Source organism: Rhipicephalus sanguineus, chromosome 11 (genome assembly GCF_013339695.2).
Source record: "Rhipicephalus sanguineus isolate Rsan-2018 chromosome 11, BIME_Rsan_1.4, whole genome shotgun sequence".
NCBI classification, from domain to species: domain Eukaryota; kingdom Metazoa; phylum Arthropoda; class Arachnida; order Ixodida; family Ixodidae; genus Rhipicephalus; species Rhipicephalus sanguineus.
In genome coordinates this window covers 131,653,336-131,673,140 of record NC_051186.1, presented here as the reverse complement: position 1 = coordinate 131,673,140, position 19,805 = coordinate 131,653,336, and the positions used below count along the sequence as shown (strand labels likewise).

The window sequence follows — 19,805 nt, the reverse complement described above, 5'->3', positions numbered from 1 at the left end:
TGTCATCACACTGAACCGCCTCAAGAAAAGTAGTCCACCAATAAGAAGAACCAATAAAAAAACATTCACCATTATCAGCCCGCAACTTGCAAAATACAGATTAACAATCCAAATCACAAACAACTCGAACACAAGGCAAGTCTGATCTTATAAGAATAAATACACCACCTTCCTTAGATTCACAGTCCCGCCTAAAACGGTGATAACCAAGGGGAAAAAATTCTCTATCAAGGATCGTGGCATCGAGCCATGATTAATACTACTGCAGGCCGAAGAGAACTTAACAGCAAATGAAAATCATCAGCTTTATTTCTAAGGCTTCTGCAATGGACGATAAGTAGTCTTAGTTGATGCGTCACGAAAGATTACCACGATGGTCACATTTGAATTACGTCACCTGTAGTGCTTTCAATTCGATATCGCTTATCACCCAGGTATAGGGTATCAAATCTTAAAACGGGTTTCTCGCCTTCCTTCCTATTATCTTTTGCGAATGCCCAAAGTTTCAATCTTTTTTCTCGAACTGTACGTAACAAATCTTCAGATAGGCCGTATTCAGTTCCCTTTAGGTTCCACGCTTTCGTCAAGACTTGCTGACGCGTTTTAAAGGAAGCAAATCTGACGATTACTGGCCGTGTTTTTTGGCATTGTATGACCCTATTCAATGGGCACGCTCTATGTTCACAGAAGTGAGCCCAAGTTTCGTGCGGCACAGATTAAGGATTAGCTCCTCAGCCTGAGCATTAGTATCGCCTGCCACTGAGTCCTCTAACCCGTAGAAGACCAAACTCGCACGCCTTTGCCGATTTTCAAGGTCATCTAATTTCCGGAGAACAAGGGACATCGCACCTTGGTCTTCTTTCTGTCTTTCCTTTATGTTATCTATTGCTATTCGCAATTCCTCTAGGTTCGGGACATTTTTTTTAACGAAGCCAGGCGTGTTTTTAGTTAAGTTATATCAGGATTGGTTTGTTCTTGGTTTTCCTCAATTACAATTTGGAAATAATTGCAGACTGTCCTTTGAGTAAGCACTCCATTTGTGCATTAGAAAGCCCTGGGTTTCGTTCAACGTCACCCCCGCACAAAACCAAGTTAACAAATAAAAGGCAGCGCTCGAGAACATCAAGAACTGCCGTCTGCGAGTCACTGTGCGCAGCATTTCACGATGTGAGCACTTCAAAGGCAAAAAGATCGAACACAGGGGAGGAACCGGCGACACAAAATGACACCAACCACGAATATGGTGCGAAAAACCAACCTGCGTGATCAGCAAGAAAGAGATAAAGGGCACTGCCATGTCGCCGGTTCCATGCCCCGTCGAAGATGTGCCGCAACGGTCTACTTGTAGCTGTATATCACCAGCCATGCCGGCACCGCCCAGCGTCCATTGTTGGCAGCTCAACAGCGATGAAAAGTCCGATTCGGTCAGTACCGGGCATTTCTGTGAATCCATCGTTGCGAGAAGTAACCGCCGCAAAACTGATTCCGTATCGCGAAGCCCGCAAGCATTGCCGTCGGTGGATCAGCTGGTGCATCCTTCTTCAAGAGTTTGATCACGACACAAGCCTCCGTGAGCAGCAAGAAAGAGATAAAGGCCACTGGCATGTCGCCGGTTCCATGCACCTGAAATGAGTTGGAGACGGACGCCCCGGCCTCGGTGAGGGCCCGGAAGGTTGGCCATCAGCCCAGCGCGTCGGTGGTTGGCCAGAGTCTGCAGGGCCGCCTTGCTGTCACACAGGACCGCAACCGGCTCAGCTGGGATGTCCTCGGCCAACAGGTCCGCCGCCAGGTGAAGACCAGCCAGCTCCGCAGCCGTGGAGCTCGCCAGGAAGGGCAGCCTGCACTGCCTGCTGCTGGCCCTGGACGGGATGACACATGCAGCCGCTGTGGTCCCATCTGGCATGACGGATCCGTCTGTGAACACCTGCAACCGCCCCTCCAGTTGCTCCTGGAGATTGCAGGTGGCTGCCTGCTGCAGTGCGGCCGCATGTGTTCGTCGCTTGGTTGCCCCATCCAAGCAGAGGTGGACCTCTGGTGGCCGGTGGTGTGGCGGTTGAGGGGCAACCTGGAGTGGCGGATCTGGGACCACCTAGTGGCACAGCAGGCTGAGACCCTCCCATCCGTGACCCGGGCTGGCTGCGAAAGCGCTCCAGGAGGGCCCTGCCGTCGGTGGCGCGGTGAAGGCGGTCGATGTGTCCTAACGCACGCTGGAGCATGCGTAGCGTCAGGGACCACTCTCCCACCTCAGCAAGAGTCGCTGCCATCGGCGAGCACTTGGGGAGCCCCAGGATGGCCCTCACTGCTCCCATGTGGAGTCCCTACGTGAGGCGTCTCCTGGCCGGTGTCAGGGCCACCAGCGAGAAGGCATACAGCAGGACGGAGGACGCTGTGGGAAAAAGACACTTCTGTCGGGTTTATTAGCGCAGAGCGCTAAGCCGTCCAAACATGGTGACAACAGATCGTTCACAAGCCACCGTCAACGTTCTAGTCGCACGCATCCTCTTTCTCGTCTTCATCCAAGCGCCACATGAACATGATTTCCAACATCCTCCGCGGCCAACAATGTCACGTGCACAGTTCCAGAGGGCAAAGAAATTGAACTGGTCTCGTGCGTTCCGTGCCGTCTGCTAGCCTGACCATAGGCGTGCGCAGGGTTCCCCATCAGGGGGGGCAAAGGTTCCTCGCAGTGCCCCGCCCACCCTACTAAGTCAATATATAGGGCAGATTTTGCGCCCCCCCCCTCTTAGGTGACTAGAAGGGTCAATGTACGGGGCAGATTTTGCGCCCCCCCTTTTAGGTGATTAGGGGGGCGGCCGCCCCCCCTGCCCCCCCCCTGTGCGCGCACCTATGAGTCTGACTTTACACGCTCTGACGTGCCCATCGTTCCCCTTTAAGATTTCAATAACTCTAGCTGATTTCCAAAACTTGATAGGCACTTTGTTATCTCTAATAATGACATCACCACACACTAAACTGTTTCCGAGCTTCTGTGACCTGCTGTGCGCGCTTCTTAGCGTCAGTAGGTATTCCTTGTACCAGCGTTGCCAAAATTCATTTAGTTTTTGTTGTCTAAGTCTCCATGCGAGCAGCGTCTCTGTGCGGCTTCCGAATTCTCGCTAATTTGTGCCTGTGGAAGGGCCGTGAGACGTCTACCTGACAAAAAGTGCGAACGAGTCAGTACTTCTGCTTCGGCAGTGTCATCCGAAATATATGTCAGTGGCCTAGAATTTATCACTGCCTCGACCTCCTTTAGTAACATGTGAAGCTGCTCGAAGCATAAGCATCCTTTTCCTATAGTTTTCCCGAGGCAAGTTTTAACTGTTCGAATCATTCGTTCCGGAAAACCTCCCCACCATGAAGCGCGCTCAGCAATGAACTTCCACATGATATTACTGGATGCACAAAAGTTCTGCACCTGTACATCACGTAGAAGTCCATATGACAACTTCAGTTCACGACTGGCTGCCTTAAACGTTAGAGCATTGTCAGAATAAATTACACTGGGCAAGCCACGACGTGAAATAAAACGACGAAAGGCCAATAAAAAAGAATTCACTGTCATGTCATTCGAAAGTTCTAAGTAAACTGCTTTCACAACGGCACAGGTAAACATCACAATGAATGTTTTCACAGAGCTGGTTTCCTTTACACAAACTGGGCCAGCGAAGTCTACACCCCTGACTTCAAATGGGTGAGACATCGAGACTCGGTCGATAGGCAGCGGGGCTGTAGGAGCTGAAGCGGCTTTCATTCGAAACCTCGCACAAACACCGCACTGGCCAATCACAATTTTAACACATTGACGGCCGCGCACTAACCAAAACTTCTCACGCAGCTCGGTGAGTGGGACACCGACACCACTGTGCAGAAGACGTCGATGTTCGCTGTCTACAAAGAGGTGCGTGCAACGATGATCTGCGGGTAACAGCACGGGGCATTTCACATTTTCCGAAGCCTCTACGTTGTCTAGGCGAGTCTTGATCGTGATGATGCCCTTGTTATCCACGAAAGGGTGAAGGTCTCGTATGGCTGACGATTTGTCGAGAGCTTTGTTAGAGGTTAGGGCCACAATCTCCTTTCCAAAGCTCTGTGCTTGCAAAGTCCTGATCCACGTGTCTTCGCTTTCTACAATCTCCTGAGCCGACAGAGGACCTTCTCTTCTCGTAATATTGCTTGCTCGGCAGTTGTGAAGGAACCTCCTCACCCAAGCCGTGTTTCGAAGGGCTGTCTTCCAGCAACTGTATTTAGTGACCTCGAATAGAGGTTCCAGCGTCCTGCTCTGGGCCGTTAGAACCACGTTTTCTGTTGGGTTTCTTTCGTCGAGTAACATTTCAGGTGAGTTCTCGAAGTTCTCTTCTTGTCTCAGCCAAGTTTCTTGAGGCGTAATGAGCCATTCGGGGCCAAGCCACCATAGCGAATTCGTGCAGAGGCTGACACACCTCTTGTTAGGAAATCAGCTGGGTTGACTTTCCCGGCGCAGTGACCCCAGCGACTAGGATCGGTGCGCTCTTGAATTTCCATCACTCGGTTGTACACAAAGGGTTTCCACTTAGTGGGTGAAGACCGAATCCAGCATAAGCAGATGTTCGAGTCGGTCCAGCAGAAGTATTCGTCGCATTTCGGCAGCGTCTCGCGTAGGAACGTTGCTATCCGCGCACCCAGGCAAGCTCCGACGAGTTCAAGGCGCGGTAATGTCAGCCTCTTGATAGGAGCGACCCGAGCATTCGCGAGCAGCTGTTGGACATAGACGATTCCCGATCTATCTTCGTCCCTTAAGTAGGCGACGACACCGTATGCGTGCGGACTTGCGTCAGAGAAAACATGAAGCTGGAAGTGTGCTTTGTCCGTGTTGATTTTGATCAGTGAGCTCCCCTTCAAAGTTAAATCTTTTATGTCTTCAACCTCTGCTGTAAACTTCTTCCACTCATCTTTGAGAGCCTTCGGAAGTGACCCATCCCAATCTATTCCTTGTTTCCAAATATCTTGAAATAGGATCTTGGCTCTGATGGTGAATGGAGACAAAAATCCTAACGGGTCGAAAATTCTCGACGTCGCTTGGAGCACCCTTAGCTTCGTGGGTTTTCCGTTCTTGACAATGTCCAGGAGTGGTTCAAGGCTTACACGAAGTGTGTCTTCCTCCGTGTTCCAGTACAGGCCGAGTACCTTCGTTAGTGTGTTCTGTATAGCTGACCCTCCGTTTTCTTGTAGTGTCTCTCGCAGCTTGTCCTCGTTGGTCGACCATTCCTGCATGTTCATTCCTGCTAATTGCATGATCTCGGTTGTTTGGTCGTACAAGTGGCAGATCTCCTCAGACGTTGAAGCGCCGAATACCAAATCATCCACTTAGAAGCTTTCCTTAACTGAACAGCTGTTTCTTGGTATTTCGAATCTATGTGGTTGAAGTGATACTGAAGCGTAGCCGATAGGAGAAACGGACTCGACGTCGTTCCGAAAGGCACCCGAGTCATCCTGATCTCTTCGAGTCGTGGGAGCGGTTGGTCCTTGGTACCTTCTGTACATCCGCTATAAGTCCGAATGCATACAAACGAAACCTTATTAGCATCTTTAGAAGGTCGGAGTTCAGGTTCGGTCCCTTTTAAAGTTTTTCGTTCAGACTGCATGACGCTGTTCCGTGCGACGATGCGTCGAAAACAACGCGAAGTCTTGTAGTCGTGGACGTCTCGCGAATGGCTTCATGATGCGGCATGTAATAAACGTTTCCTCGCGATGCTTGTACGTCCGTGACCTTCTCCGCATGGCCATCCTTCTCATATTGCCTAATAGCTTTGTCATAGGCCTTCAAGTCTTCATAGTTTGTGGAAAGCCGTCGAAGCGAAGAATACAGTCGTGAAAGCGCAACTTTGCGATTGTCTTTCACTTTTGGTCCCTCTGATTTCCATGGTAGTGACACCTCATAGCGACCGTCTTGAAACTTGATGGTTTCATTAAACTTCGTCAAACCCTCTTCTTGTTTGGTTGATGGTTTATCCACAATACCGATTGCTTCCATTTCCCAGAATCTTTGTAACGGGATGGACAGTGCTTCCTTGTCGTATGCGTCTACTCGTAAAACACATATGTGACTGCTCGTCTTCCGACTAAATTCTTCTGAGTACGCCAGGGGTCCCTGAAGAGTCCATCCGAAGTTCGTGTTGATTGCTACCAGCCCTATTGCAAAACCCAGCGCCACTGGGTACCAGCGTCCAGTGCCATGCCTGATTATGGGCCCAGCGTCGCGCTGGATACTGGGCCGCTGGAGCGGCGTTTTACTGGGAAGCGCTGGGTACTCAAGTGCAAAACGGCTCTAGAACGTAAAAACGGCGGTGCTTACGTGTGCTACATAAATATATTACTAAAGAAAGTCATATATAAAGCATTAGTGCAATAAAAAAAAGCCGTATGAGAAAAAAAAACTCCACCACGAGGATTCGAACTCGCCACCTCTCAATCCCCAAGCGAGTACTCTACCACTGCGCCACGCTGTAACACGTTAGCGTTGCTGTAAAAGGGCTAGTAAACAGAGTAACACAGCGTTTCGTTTCATATTTCGGTGTCGTGTATTCAAGGAAGACGCGCTGTTCCTTTCCAAATCACGCTTGCTTCTTTTTTAGACACAAACAAAGGGTGGCCAGCAACGACTGAAATGCCCAAAATGGGAAGAGCGCAAAGTTTCTTTAAGAATTCCCGTTTTAACTCCGAAAAATACCAAATGGATCGAGGAGCAGGGTACAGTCTGACGGCTGTTACTGTCAATTTTTAACAGCCGTTTCTCGCCCTTGCTAATGATGAAGATGTACAGAACCTTTATGATGACTCGTTCGATAAACACGCGCCTACATGAATTCATACTGAGTAGTTTTCTCGCGCGAGCGACGATATTATTGCGGGGCGGGCGTGTCTGTATTCTGACTTGCAGTTCTATCGATACCTAGAACTATGAAACCGTCCGCAAAAACAAATACTATTAGTTGAAAAAAGATGCCGGTGTGTTAGTTCACTAACGCGTACCAGTTGACGGGTATGTGTTCTGACTTCTGAGTCAGAGAAGTACCGGCGAGTGCGGCCGGCTGCGCTTTCGGTGAGCCTGCGTTTGTTGCTGAAAGCGCGTCGCATCGATGGTCATCTCTCCTTGTGCGGACACCGTACACAAGAAATAATGGTTAATTTAGGTTAACGGATGTCCAGACTTTACTTTGCAGTAAATCTTACACGTTGGAATTGCGTGTACTTAAACCAAGAAGCGCCGGTGGCATGTAGACGGACTCGGCCGGCACGCTAGGCCTAACACTCGCTGGGAGCCGCACTGGTTGGGACCGTCTCGGCGCAGATGAGTTGCGATGGTTGAAATTTCTGCATTTTAGCCTCGAAACCTTTTTAACTGTTACCTAACGTAGAGCTGAAGTAAGTGGAAGTGCAAGAATTGCCCGAGATGCGTTGCCGGTGTGGCGATATCGAACGACGGCTGTTTTTCTGGCCTCCGTTGGGAGATGTCGCGAATCCAGCGCTCATTTACTTCTTGCCAACTGCACAGCGATGTAACGATTTGCTCTGTATGTTCAGACCAACGCCTCCAGACTTATAAACATTACAATATGAAGTCATTACCGCCACACATCACGGATGCAACACTGATATATATATATATATATATATATATATATATATATATATATATATATATATATATATATATATATATATATATATATATATATGAGCGGCATGCACAAAATGTGTATACGTACGTGCTCCGCAAAAACTAACGACGTTATTGGCACGGCATGATTAAAAAAAGCGTGGTAGAAAGCAAAATGATCAGTGCTGCCTGCTTTGGGTTATTAACATATTGTTCGCCACATTCGACAGAGAAACATTAAAAGTGACCGTGATTTCACATATATATCATATCACGTATTTCATGAAAATGGTGCGTATCTCCTGGTCTTTTTCTGTCAAGCTAGAATTTGTGACGCATATTTGGGGCCCGTTAGGATAGCATCTATCGGTACCATCGAATCAGACATTCGATATTCAACGATACCAAAGCATTCCGCCGCGCACGATACTGAAAGCAGCGCGCGGCACTGGCAGAACAGTGCAGGCTCCAGTATGTACCAGCGCACGCCAGTGAGAATTCTAGCGTCTCCAGCGCTTCCCAGTGAGCGCCAGTGTCACAGCGGCAAAGCAAGTGGCTCTACCAGTGCGACCCAGCGCTTTCACAATGCTTTCACCGGAGTCCCAGTGAATTCGAACGTGTACCAGTGTTCCCAGTGCGGTCCAGCGCCAAGAAACGTACTGGTATCACGTTGGGGGTACTGGAACGGCGCTGGTTTTTGCAATAGGGAGAGATCGGTTTTCGGTGTCCCATTTCACCTCACTTGAATTCGGCTTGAGCTTCCACATCTGGTCGGAACCGATCAAGAGACTCATTCCAGGTTCACCTGTGACCCCAGGCAAAACCACTGCGTCTGCTAGTGGTTTGCCTTCCGCAACAATGGCGCGGAACAAGTTGATATCTCGTGGCGCTTCGATCATATCTTCGCAGATGAATGGCACGACGATCGCTTCTATCTCTACAGAGATATTCTCGTGCTGGCTGCGAAGTGCAATGCTCACTACCTTAGCCCGCTGGGAATGCTGTGATCGAGCCCGTCCGAACGTGCTAACCACTACGTCCATATCTCGGATGGGAGATAAATTAAGTTTCTTGTGTACATCTTCCCTCGAAAATGTTCGTTGGCTGCCATTGTCCAAAACACCGCGGACGTAACAGCAATGAGTAGGAGTCGTCAGCCAGGCACGGAACGTCTGGAGGAGAACCTCTGTGGCAAGTCAATGCTGGGTACTGTTCGTTGCAACGTGCATGGCGACATTCGGTGCCTTTCGCGATCCTGTATAAGCTGAGCTCTTGGGAACGTCAGCGTTGCACATAGTGGAAGCATGACGACGCTTGCATGCTGTACACTGGATCCTGCGACGACAGTCCCGCACAAGATGTCCCTTCATGGTGCACTTAAAGCATATACCTTCCTTCCTGAGCATACTGCGCTTGTCTGCGAGGCTAACATCACTGGTGCATCGCTCAGTCTTATGGTCCTTCGCAGACCAAAAGAAGCATGGTTCTGTTAAGACTTCTGCCTTATTGTGAAGAACCCTTGCCGCAGGAATCGATGTCACATTTACGCTTGGAATTTGTTTATGGCGTGGTTCCTTCACCCTTGGTGTCCTAGTCTGAGCACACTTCTCTCTACATTCAATTTCTACCTGAAGAAATTTCAGCAGGCGCTCTAACTCCCGTTCAGCTGAATCCGCACCGCTGCGTGTGGCTACCGATGAGGAACTGGACTCGATGCTTTCGCTCTTGTAATAGTCTACTACCATATCTGGGGGTATAGCTTTCTGGAGTATTTCGCATAGCATTTAAGCGTAAGATGAAGCGCTCACCCCAAGGTTGGCGAGTCCTCTTCGATTGAGCTGAATGTCGTCGAATAACTTCCGTAAAGCTGTAACGTTGTTCGATGATGTCACCGACCCAATCATGCGTAGGTTTTCCAAGAGTTTCTGCTCGATCAACTTGGGGTTGCCGTAGCGCTGCTTCAATATTCTAAGGGCGTCGTTGTAACTTGATTCCGTCACTTGGATTCCGGTGACAGCTTTAGCAGCAGCTCCGTCAAGCAGAGAAACCAGGTAATGGAAGCGGTCCGTGTCAGACAGCCTCGGGTTCTCTTGGACAGAATGCAGAAACATGTCCCAGAACGGCTGCCATTGGGTGATCGTTCGGTCGAAACGCATAAGTTCTAACTTCGGCAACCTAGCTCCAAATTCACGTTGTGAGAGTGTCGTGATCGTTGAGGGCTCAGTCGGTTTGTTCCCGTCAGCTGCGGTCGGTGGCTCAGTTGTCGGAAGCAAAGAGGAAGTCTTGAGCATGTCAATATTGTGCTCGAGCAATGCCAACGCGTAGACAGCAGCTTCGTCGTATTCCATGACGGAATCATAATCTTCTATTACTTGCTCGTCGGTCATGACTCCTTCCAATTCGGCGTTGAGCACGTTTAACTCCGACCTCGTCGCCTTCAACCGGCTTTGCAGGACACGAAGCGCAGAAAGTTCAAACTGCCCGGATTGAAGGATCTCTTTCGCTTCGTTCACGATCGTCGTGCTTTGCGCTCGGCGAGCGGCCCGCTTGTTCTTGATCCGCTCCATGACGGCTTGATGCAGAGGTCTCTCCCAAAAGAAGTCGCACGTTGCAAAGGTACTGGCTGGCTTCCCGGGTCGTTCGGCACCAAAATACGATGTGGGAAAAAGACATTTCTGTCGGGTGTATTAGCGCAGAGCGCTAAGCCATCCCAACATGGTGACAACAGATTGTTCACAAGCCACCGTCAACGTTCTTCTAGTCGCGCGCATCCTCTTTCTCGTCTTCATCCAAGCGCCGCGTGAACATGATTTCCAACAGACGCCGCAGCCTGGTTCATTCGCAGTGCCCACTAGGTGGAGCAGCCACGGCCACGCTGCTGGAGCTTGTTGATGGGAGTGCAACCTGGACGCGCCGCTCCTTGGTGGCATCAGCCTTGGCAGCTGGGATCCAGGTGAACCGGTGGTCTATGCCCCAGGTACTTCACCTTCAACCTTCATGGCAGGCAGTGGTTGCCAACCCTCAGCCATCTCACGTGGGTCCGTGCCGCTGCCAGCGGGTGCATCAGCAGGGCCTCGGTCTTGATGGCAGAGACCGTGATTTCGATGCCTCCGAGATAGGTGATCACCCAGCCCTGGTTCCTGCGCCTGCGTGCATGGCATCTGCAGACGGCATCAACCCTCGAGAACACTGTCCAGAGCTCCGGTTGGGCGTTGCGCAGGGCCTGCCGTTCTGCACGCTGCCGCGCTGCCCACAAGGCCAGGTGCTGGATGTCCGGGATAAGCTGCCTCTGCTGAAGCTTGGCGATGACAGTTGCCGCCCTTGCGTTGTTAGCCACCAGTTGCATGAGGTCCCTGCCACCCGTGTCGTGCCTGAAGAGCTGCCGGTAGAACCTCCAATCCACCACGCGGCACTGCCGGTCCCAGGGGGCCTTGCCTCGGAAAGGGGCAGCAGGATGGGCAGGTGATCCGAGCCTCAGGTGTCCGGAAGCGGTGACCAGGCGTAGCGGCATCCCTCTGTGGCTACGCTGATGTCGATGGCTGTGCTGGTGGCCTGGCCCCCTTGACGGAGGAAGGTGTCGGCCCCAGTGTTTAGGATCACCAGTCCCAGCTGCTGTAGAACATCCCGGGCCTCTCCGCCTTGTGGATCGGTCCGTCGGCTGCCCCAGGCCGGATGGGGAGCGTTGATGTCCCCGAACAGCAGGAACTCCTTTCCCAGGCGATGCACAAGCTGCCGGAGGCATCTGGGGTGCCAGGGCCGGTGCGGCCGAGTGTACACACTGGCCACGGTGGTGTCACCCGCTCGAGGCGTATGCGGACGGAATAGCGCTCGAAGTGACCACCGACCAGGTCGCCCACTGGTACCTCAGCTTGTTGGAGCTCCCACTTTACGTAGACCGCGCACCGGGGAGGTCCTTGCTGGCGGCTGTCGTCCAGGCATGGAGCAGCATTACAGTCCGGCTGGTGTATGTCACGTACCCCGGCAGGCGAAGGTCCTCGGCGCGGGCGTACACCTCCTGCAGTGCGAGCACGTCGTAGTCGCTTCGAAGGAGGTGTTGTGACAGGTCATCTCTCCGCCGCCTGAGCCAGTTGACGTTCCACTAGAGAACGCTCTGGTGGCGGCGTTGACTCCTCCCGGGTGGAGGACTGGCCATCGTTGTTTGTGGACTGCTGCCATGCCACTGCGTGCACGCAGATGGCTCGGAGTGGGTGGTCTGCCGGTAGCATTGCGCTGGCTACCGTCATGGTGTGCAGAACTGATGCTATCAGCCGGTCCATTCCAGGCTGCGCCGGGGGGCAGCAGGCTGGGCCTCTGGGACAGCGGCAGCAGGCAGGACCACAGGAGCGGTATAGTGGCAGGCTGGGGCTTGGGTGCAGCAGCATTGAGGACCACAGGTGCAGTAGGTGGCAGGGCCTTGGCAGCAGGGGATAGCTGGCGGCGTGTACGTACGTGGTGCTGGTGTTGGCCTTGCCGGTAGGGTGTGGCCCTTCACTGCACTGGCATACGTGCGGGCATCTCTTATCCCCTCCCTTACCACCGCAGCGACTGCTCGCCTGGAGAGGGTAGTCGTTTAAGTGGTCATGATGGTAGCCACCCGCCTCTGCTCTTGCAGCGGGGGCAATCCGGTTTGTCAGCGGAGTGAGGGCCACCGCAACTGATGCACCGGAGTCGCCTGCAGTCTGTGTCCCCTTGATGGCTGTGGCCAAAGCGGATGCAGCTACCAGGCCAGCTGCATGACTCTTTGACGGGGCCGTACCGGCCGCACTGCCTGCATTGGAACGGGGGGGTCTGGCTGGCCGCACAGGAAAACGCACCCTGAAAATCATCACCAAGGGAACTGGGCCCTCGAAGCGCAGGGTGAATGCGGCCTTCCCTGGCAGCTTATAAGACCGGTACAGTGGACTGGAGGCCGGACAGCACGGTGTCATCGGCATGGTCCCCGTCCACTCCATGGGGGAACCCCGTGCAGCTCCGGCGATCTGCGGTCTTCCTGCCAGACACCGGGATGCCCATCAGCTCCGTGAGGGCCAGGAGGCTTTCCAGACACTCCCTGGTTGTAGCATCCACCGTCACTATACTGCACCGGTGGTTAACCCGGATAGCAGCGATACCCGGGCGCGAAGAGAGTGTCTGGGCCAGGGTGAGGCGTGGAATGCCATAGAAAGGAGCCGCCAGGAGCGGAGGGCCGGAATAGCACAGACCCCACCACCATAGGGTCCACTGCCGGTGCGGCAGATGTTCGGTTCCTCTGACGTCTGCGAGCAGCCTTGGACTGGGGGGTTACGAACCCCTCCTCGTCCTCCCCCTGCTGCTGGCTAGCGGGAGGGGCGGTGACTGCAGGTGTCACGGCTGATGCTGCCGGCGACCTCCCTGTGTTGACCATGGTTGCTGGTCGTGGACGCGTTCCCTCGGAGGTGGAGGGAGGCTGCTGTACCGGGAGGACTAGGGGCAGCCTTCGGCTTGTGTTTCTTCTTTTAACACGAAAGTGTTTTATGCCGGGGTCCACCATGACTTCAGTGACGTATTTCCGTCACGAAATGACGTCGAAAAAATTTACAGGATCAGATGGAAAAGAAAAAAAGTTCCGTTAACGGGCATCGAACCCACGACCGCTCGGTCCACAACAACAGATGCCGGGCACGCTATCCACTGCGCCACGGTCCATACTCTAGAGGCTTTAAAAACGCGCCTTTTATATCTACTACTCTCCCGGTCGGCGGGGTGGTGTTGCCCTCTGAGAGCGGTAAAGTCATTCGTCATTGCTGTGGCCTCCGCGATTAACATTTGCAACCCGTTACACGCCCATCCCATTCGCCGCATTTTCAATAGCAGTTCAACTTTGTAAATGCCTTAACACACCGCGAGGTGGCGATCTTAGCGCAAGCGTCGTAAGAGCGTCGGCCTCGCTCGTAGCGTCACGCTAATCCAAACCAAAAATAGCCCTGCGACGCGCGCCTGCCTCACCTGGCTGTAACACCGCGTTGCCCGCTTACGCGCTCGCCCCGAGAAAAATTGCGGCTGGGGGGCGGCACGACGCGCATTGCGTTTCCCTCTAGTCCGGCCGTGGTGTTGAATCACATCTTAACATGCCGTGGGATTGCGCCCAATTCCTGCGTCCAATATGCGACGCACTTCTGCCTATCACACCTCGTTCTCTGATTGCGCTTTCACCGTTAACTACTACAGCTACCACAAGGTTTTGTTTAATCATTGAACATGGACGTCAGCCGTCGGGATGGAGATGTACCACCAATCATCAAAGTGGGTGCATCCACGTTAAACGGTGCCATAGCTGCCAGACATCAATATACGTTGTGCAAACTCTCTTATATCAATGTAGAGTAAAGATTCAGTTACTTCTGTAAGGGCACGCTTTACTTCCGTGTTATTCCGTATCCTATGACGGAGGAATCAACCATCTTTTTCTTCTTCCTCTGAGTGTTCGCGGATGTGGTTGGGTGTGGCGGTGCCTTGAGGAAGGCCACCGAGGGGGGCTGGTCTAGTCTCCCTGCTCTTCCTCAGTCGCCTCCATGGCGGCACCTTCGTCCGGGTTCACAAGCATCTCCTCAGCAGGTACATCAGCTGGGCTGAAGGCAGCAGCAAGTGACGCGACCTCGGCGTGTGGTTCTGTGCAGCCGTCGGTAGTTGACTCGACAGTGTTTGCGGTGCCGCTGGCAGTCTCCTCGGACAAGGAGCCCACAGCAGAGGAGCCTGTAGTGGCAGTTGAGGAGCTCCCTGACGTGTCAGAGGAGTCGATGGTAGCGGCCGATTCCTCAGAAAGTTGGGAGGCTGTGCTGCCATGGTTGCTCTCATTGTCAATGCTATCCTGCTCAGAGGGGGCGCCTGGTACCACCTTTTGTGGTCCCTCTTCCTCGTCGTCGCTGCTGTCCGCACGAGGACGCTTGCGAGATGGGCTCAGGTCCATCTGTTCCGCTGTGGGCAGGGGAAATGGTGGTCTGGTGCGCTCTGGTGTCCCAGTGGTAGCTGGATGAGCGCTGTCTTCTGCAGGGCTGCTCTCTGGTGGAGTCCCAGCAGTAATGGTGGCGTTTATCTGGGCAATTTCTTCGGCAGGCAAGGCAGCTAAACGCCTCTGACGCTGCCACCGCAGGACCTTATTTAGACCATTGGTAGTCTCCTGGTTCGCGTAGATCTTCGCCATCGTCGTTACCGTTAGGGGTAGGCCAGAGTAGTTATAGCTCCGGCTATGACCAGCGCCAGATTGTGATGTCGGCCCCGCGGGAGCCGCAGCCGGCGGTGTAGGGGTGCCATGTGCTTCCAGCTCATCCACTGCGAGTAGGGTGGCACTCAGGGTCCGTGCACTACACTCACAATTATGCACGCAACTCGTCCCGTGCGCACGGGCACACGAAGGTTTGAGTCAGGTGTTCGGGAAAGTCTGTCTCTTTCCGCGGCACGAAAAGAGAGAAGAAGCACTCCACGAGCACATCGAAAGTCGCGGTAAAAACACGGTAAAAAACGCGGTACGCGAGTGGGGTAGGAGCGTCACGGGGTAATAAGAAACGGTGTAAAAAATAGTGACGCTCAAAAAAAAAAAACAATCACTCTGCGTTAGCGTGAGTAGTGGTTGCACATGCGAGTTGGCGGTTACAAACGCGGCGCGCACACAGTTCAAAGCGGTACCGAACGCGGTAAGAACACGCGAGACGTGCCCACGGCCCGGTGCGGCACATCGGACACTTACGGTTACGAGAGAAATAAAATAACGTGGTAAAAAAGAGGTAACCGTAAAAAAGGGGTAAGCACGCGCTAATGGTCACAAGACGGACACGCGCACGTAGCACTCGTGTTGGTGCGGCCCGCTGCGGCACAACACACGCCGACCGGTCGCGTAAGCACGCGAGAGCGATGACTAATCACTCACCGACCGGTCGTGTAAAGCGCGAAGACAGGCCGGTAATCATAGGTCGGCACTGTAAGAGAATACTCACTCACACTCATCCCAATTTTTTCAGCCTTCGCACTCACTCACGTTCATATTCACGCCTACTCACACTCATAGGCACTCACTCACGTTCATATTCACGCCTACTCACACTCATAGGCACTCACTCACTTTCATACTCTCGGCTACTCACACTCATAGGCACTCACTCACGTTCATACGCCTACTCACACATATAGGCACTCACTCGCGTTCATACTCACGCCCACTCACACTCATAGGCACTCACTCAGGTTCATACTCGCCCATTCACACTCGTAAGCATTCACTCACGTTCATACTCATACCTACTCACACTCATAGGCTCTCACTCACGTTCATACTCACGCCTACTCACACACATAGGCACTCACTCACGTTCATACTCACACCTACTCACACTCATAAGCATTTACTCACGTTCATACTCACACATACTCACATTCATAGGCACTCACTCACCTTCATACTCACGCCTACTCACACTCATAGGCACTCACTCACGTTCATACTCACACCTACTCACACTCATAAGCATTCACTCACGTTCATACTCACACATACTCACACTCATAGGCATTTACTCACGTTCATACTCACGCCTACTCACACTCATAGGCACTCACTCACGTTCATACTCACACCTACTGACACTCATAAGCATTCACTCACGTTCATACTCACACATACTCACACTCATAGGCATTCACTCACGTTCATACTCACACCTACTCACACTCATAAGCATTCACTCACGTTCATACTCACACCTACTCACACTCATAAGCATTTACTTACGTTCATACTCACACATACTCACATTCATAGGCACTCACTCACCTTCATACTCACGCCTACGCACACTCATAGGCATTTACTCACGTTCATACTCACGCCTACTCACACTCATAGGCACTCACTCACGTTCATACTCACACCTACTCACACTCATAAGCATTCACTCACGTTCATACTCACACCTACTCACACTCATAAGCATTCACTCACGTTCATACTCACACATACTCACACTCATAGGCATTTACTCACGTTCATACTCACGCCTACTCACACTCATAGGCACTCACTCACGTTCATACTCACACCTACTCACACTCATAAGCATTCACTCACGTTCATACTCACACATACACTCATAGGCATTTACTCACGTTCATACTCACGCCTACTCACACTCATTAGCACTCACTCACGTTCATACTCACACCTACTCACACTCATAAACATTCACTCACGTTCATACTCACACATACTCACACTCATAGGCATTCACTCACGTTCATACTCACACATACTCACACTCATAAGCATTCACTCACGTTCATACTCACACATACTCGCACTCATAAGCATTCACTCACGTTCATACTCACACCTACTCACACTCATAAGCATTCACTCACGTTCATACTCACACATACTCACACTCATAGGCATTTACTCACGTTCATACTCACGCCTACTCACACTCATAGGCACTCACTCACGTTCATACTCACACCTACTCACACTCATAAGCATTCACTCACGTTCATACTCACACATACTCACACTCATAGGCACTCACTCACGTTCATACTCACACCTACTCACACTCATAAGCATTCACTCACGTTCATACTCACACCTACTCACACTCATAAGCATTTACTCACGTTCATACTCACACATACATTCATAGGCACTCACTCACCTTCATACTCACGCCTACTCACACTCATAGGCACTCACTCACGTTCATACTCACACCTACTCACACTCATAAGCATTCACTCACGTTCATACTCACACATACTCACACTCATAGGCATTCATTCACGTTCATACTCACACCTACTCACACTCATAGACACTCACTCACGTTCATACTCACGCCTGCTCACACTCATAGGCACTCACTCACGTTCGTACTCACGCCTACTCACACTCATACACACTCATTCACGTTCACGCTTGGCAACCGGCGCGTACAGAACATCCCCTGTTCTCAGTCTACGCTGAAACAAATGAGCCATCCCTGGAGCAAAGAAGAACACAACTCATGGTGACCTACGTGCTCAGAGTTCGATCATTACCAGGGCATATATGCAACGATATCGTTAATCACTGCAACACTAGAATACACTATGAAAATAAGCCGCAAGCCATTAAACCCCTAATACTTCGGTACGAAGAAAAGTGTCGCGAGTACAGTATCCCACAAGAAGCACTTAATGTAGCCGAAAAGCCATCTAGATTACCTCCTTGGTGCGACTTCGCACGGTTTCTGGACTTTTCTTTGACTCACCTCAAAAAACAAGACACCCTGCACGAGCACATAAGACAAGAGTTTTACTCAGTACAAGAAACATACAGCGGCCACAGTGAGTTTTACACAGATGGTTCAAAAACACATGAATACGTGGGATGCGGCATCGTGTCAAGATCGCGGGAACAGACCATAAGACTCCCGCAATGCGTTTCAGTTTTTACAGCTGAAAGTTACGCCCTGTGGACAGCTATGCAAAATGCGATAACAGACAAACACAAGAAAGCAGTCATCTACACCGATTCCTTAAGTGCCCTCAAAGCCCTCAACTTCAGATCTCAGCAAGAACCTCTCATTGGCGACATTCTACACACACTTTTACACGTAAATCCGAACCACTCAATCCGTTTTTGTTGGGTCCCATGTCATGTTGGGATCCCAGGAAACGAAAAGGCGGACAGATGCGCAGCTAATGCCAAACGTGCAACTCTATCAAATATAAAGGTACCTTTGAATGATGGGCTTCGCACCATTCGCGGAGCTCTGAATGACAAATGGCAGACCCAGTGGAACACAAACTACACTAATAAGCTGCACCTCATTAAACCGGTATTAGGACAGTGGAAAAGCTGCCATCACCAAGATCGCTTCATCGAGGTCATCCTAGCTAGACTTCGAATAGGACACACACACCTCACGCACAGTCACCTACTCACAAAAGAAGCACAGCCCACATGCGAAAATTGTAACGCTCCTCTCACAGTTTTGCACATTCTAATTACATGTCCACATTACGAAATACTGCGACAGAAACACTTCAGTCAATTATACAAGACCCACACCCCATTACACCCATCATTAATTCTAGGACACGACCCACTGGTGCGTCTCACAAATGTCATGAAGTTTCTAGACGACATAGGATATCTGAACAAACTTTAAATAACGCGAATTCATCCTTATACCTAGCCCCTTAACACCTTGCTCTTGGCGCAGCATAGCCCAAGTAGCTTTTGCGCCAATAAAACCCAAACAAAACAAACAAACTTTCATACTCACGCCTACTCACACTCATAGGCACTCACTCACGTTCATACTCACGCCTACTCACACTCATAGGCACTCACTCACATTCATACTCACATTACAGGCACTCACTCACGTTCATACTCACGCCTACTCACACTCAGGCACTCACTCACGTTCATACTCACGCCTACTCACACTCATAGGCACTCACTCACATTCATACTCACACTTACAGGCACTCACTCACGTTCATACTCCCGCCTACTCACACTCATAGGCACTCGCTCACGTTCATACTCACTCTTACTTACACTCATAGACACTCACTCAAGTTCATATTCACACTTACAGGCACTCACTCACGTTCATACACACAGTCATACGTACTCAATCACGTTCATACTCACACCTACTTCTACTCATAGGCGCTCACTCACGTTCATACTCACGCCCACCAACACCCACTGATGGGCATACTCACGCCCATACTCGCGCCCACTCACACCTACTGAAGTTCATACTCACGCTTCCTCACACTCATAGGCACTCACTCACGTTCATGCTCACACGTCACGACCATTGGTACTCACTCGTGTTCATACTCACGCCCGCTCACACTCATAAGTGTTCACTCACTTTCAGTAACGCCTCTCACACTCATTGGTACTCACTCACGTTCATAATCACGTGCACTATCATACCTACTCACTCACGTTCACACTCATAGCACTTACTCACGCTCTTACTCACATCTACTCGTACTCACTCACGTTCACACTCACGCCATCTCACGCTCATAGGCACTCACTCACGTTCATACTCACGCCCACTTACGCTCCTTAGTACTCACGTTCACACTCAAGGGTACTCACACTTATGGGCACTCGCTCCACGTTTATACTCATACCTGCTCATACCCATCGGTACTC

At 51.3% G+C, this 19,805-nt stretch overlaps 1 protein-coding gene across 1 annotated transcript in view; it reads right to left on the bottom strand.

Annotated features, from left to right (window-relative positions):
• Positions 1-1,676: 1,676 nt before the first annotated feature.
• Positions 1,677-19,805, bottom strand: part of LOC125756378 (uncharacterized) — a 266,648-nt gene continuing 248,519 nt past the window's right edge. The window contains exon 2 of the mRNA XM_049411045.1: positions 1,677-1,924. Within this exon, the coding sequence (XP_049267002.1) occupies positions 1,752-1,924 (173 nt within the window). The 3' untranslated portion in view covers positions 1,677-1,751. The remainder of the gene's footprint in view (positions 1,925-19,805) is intronic.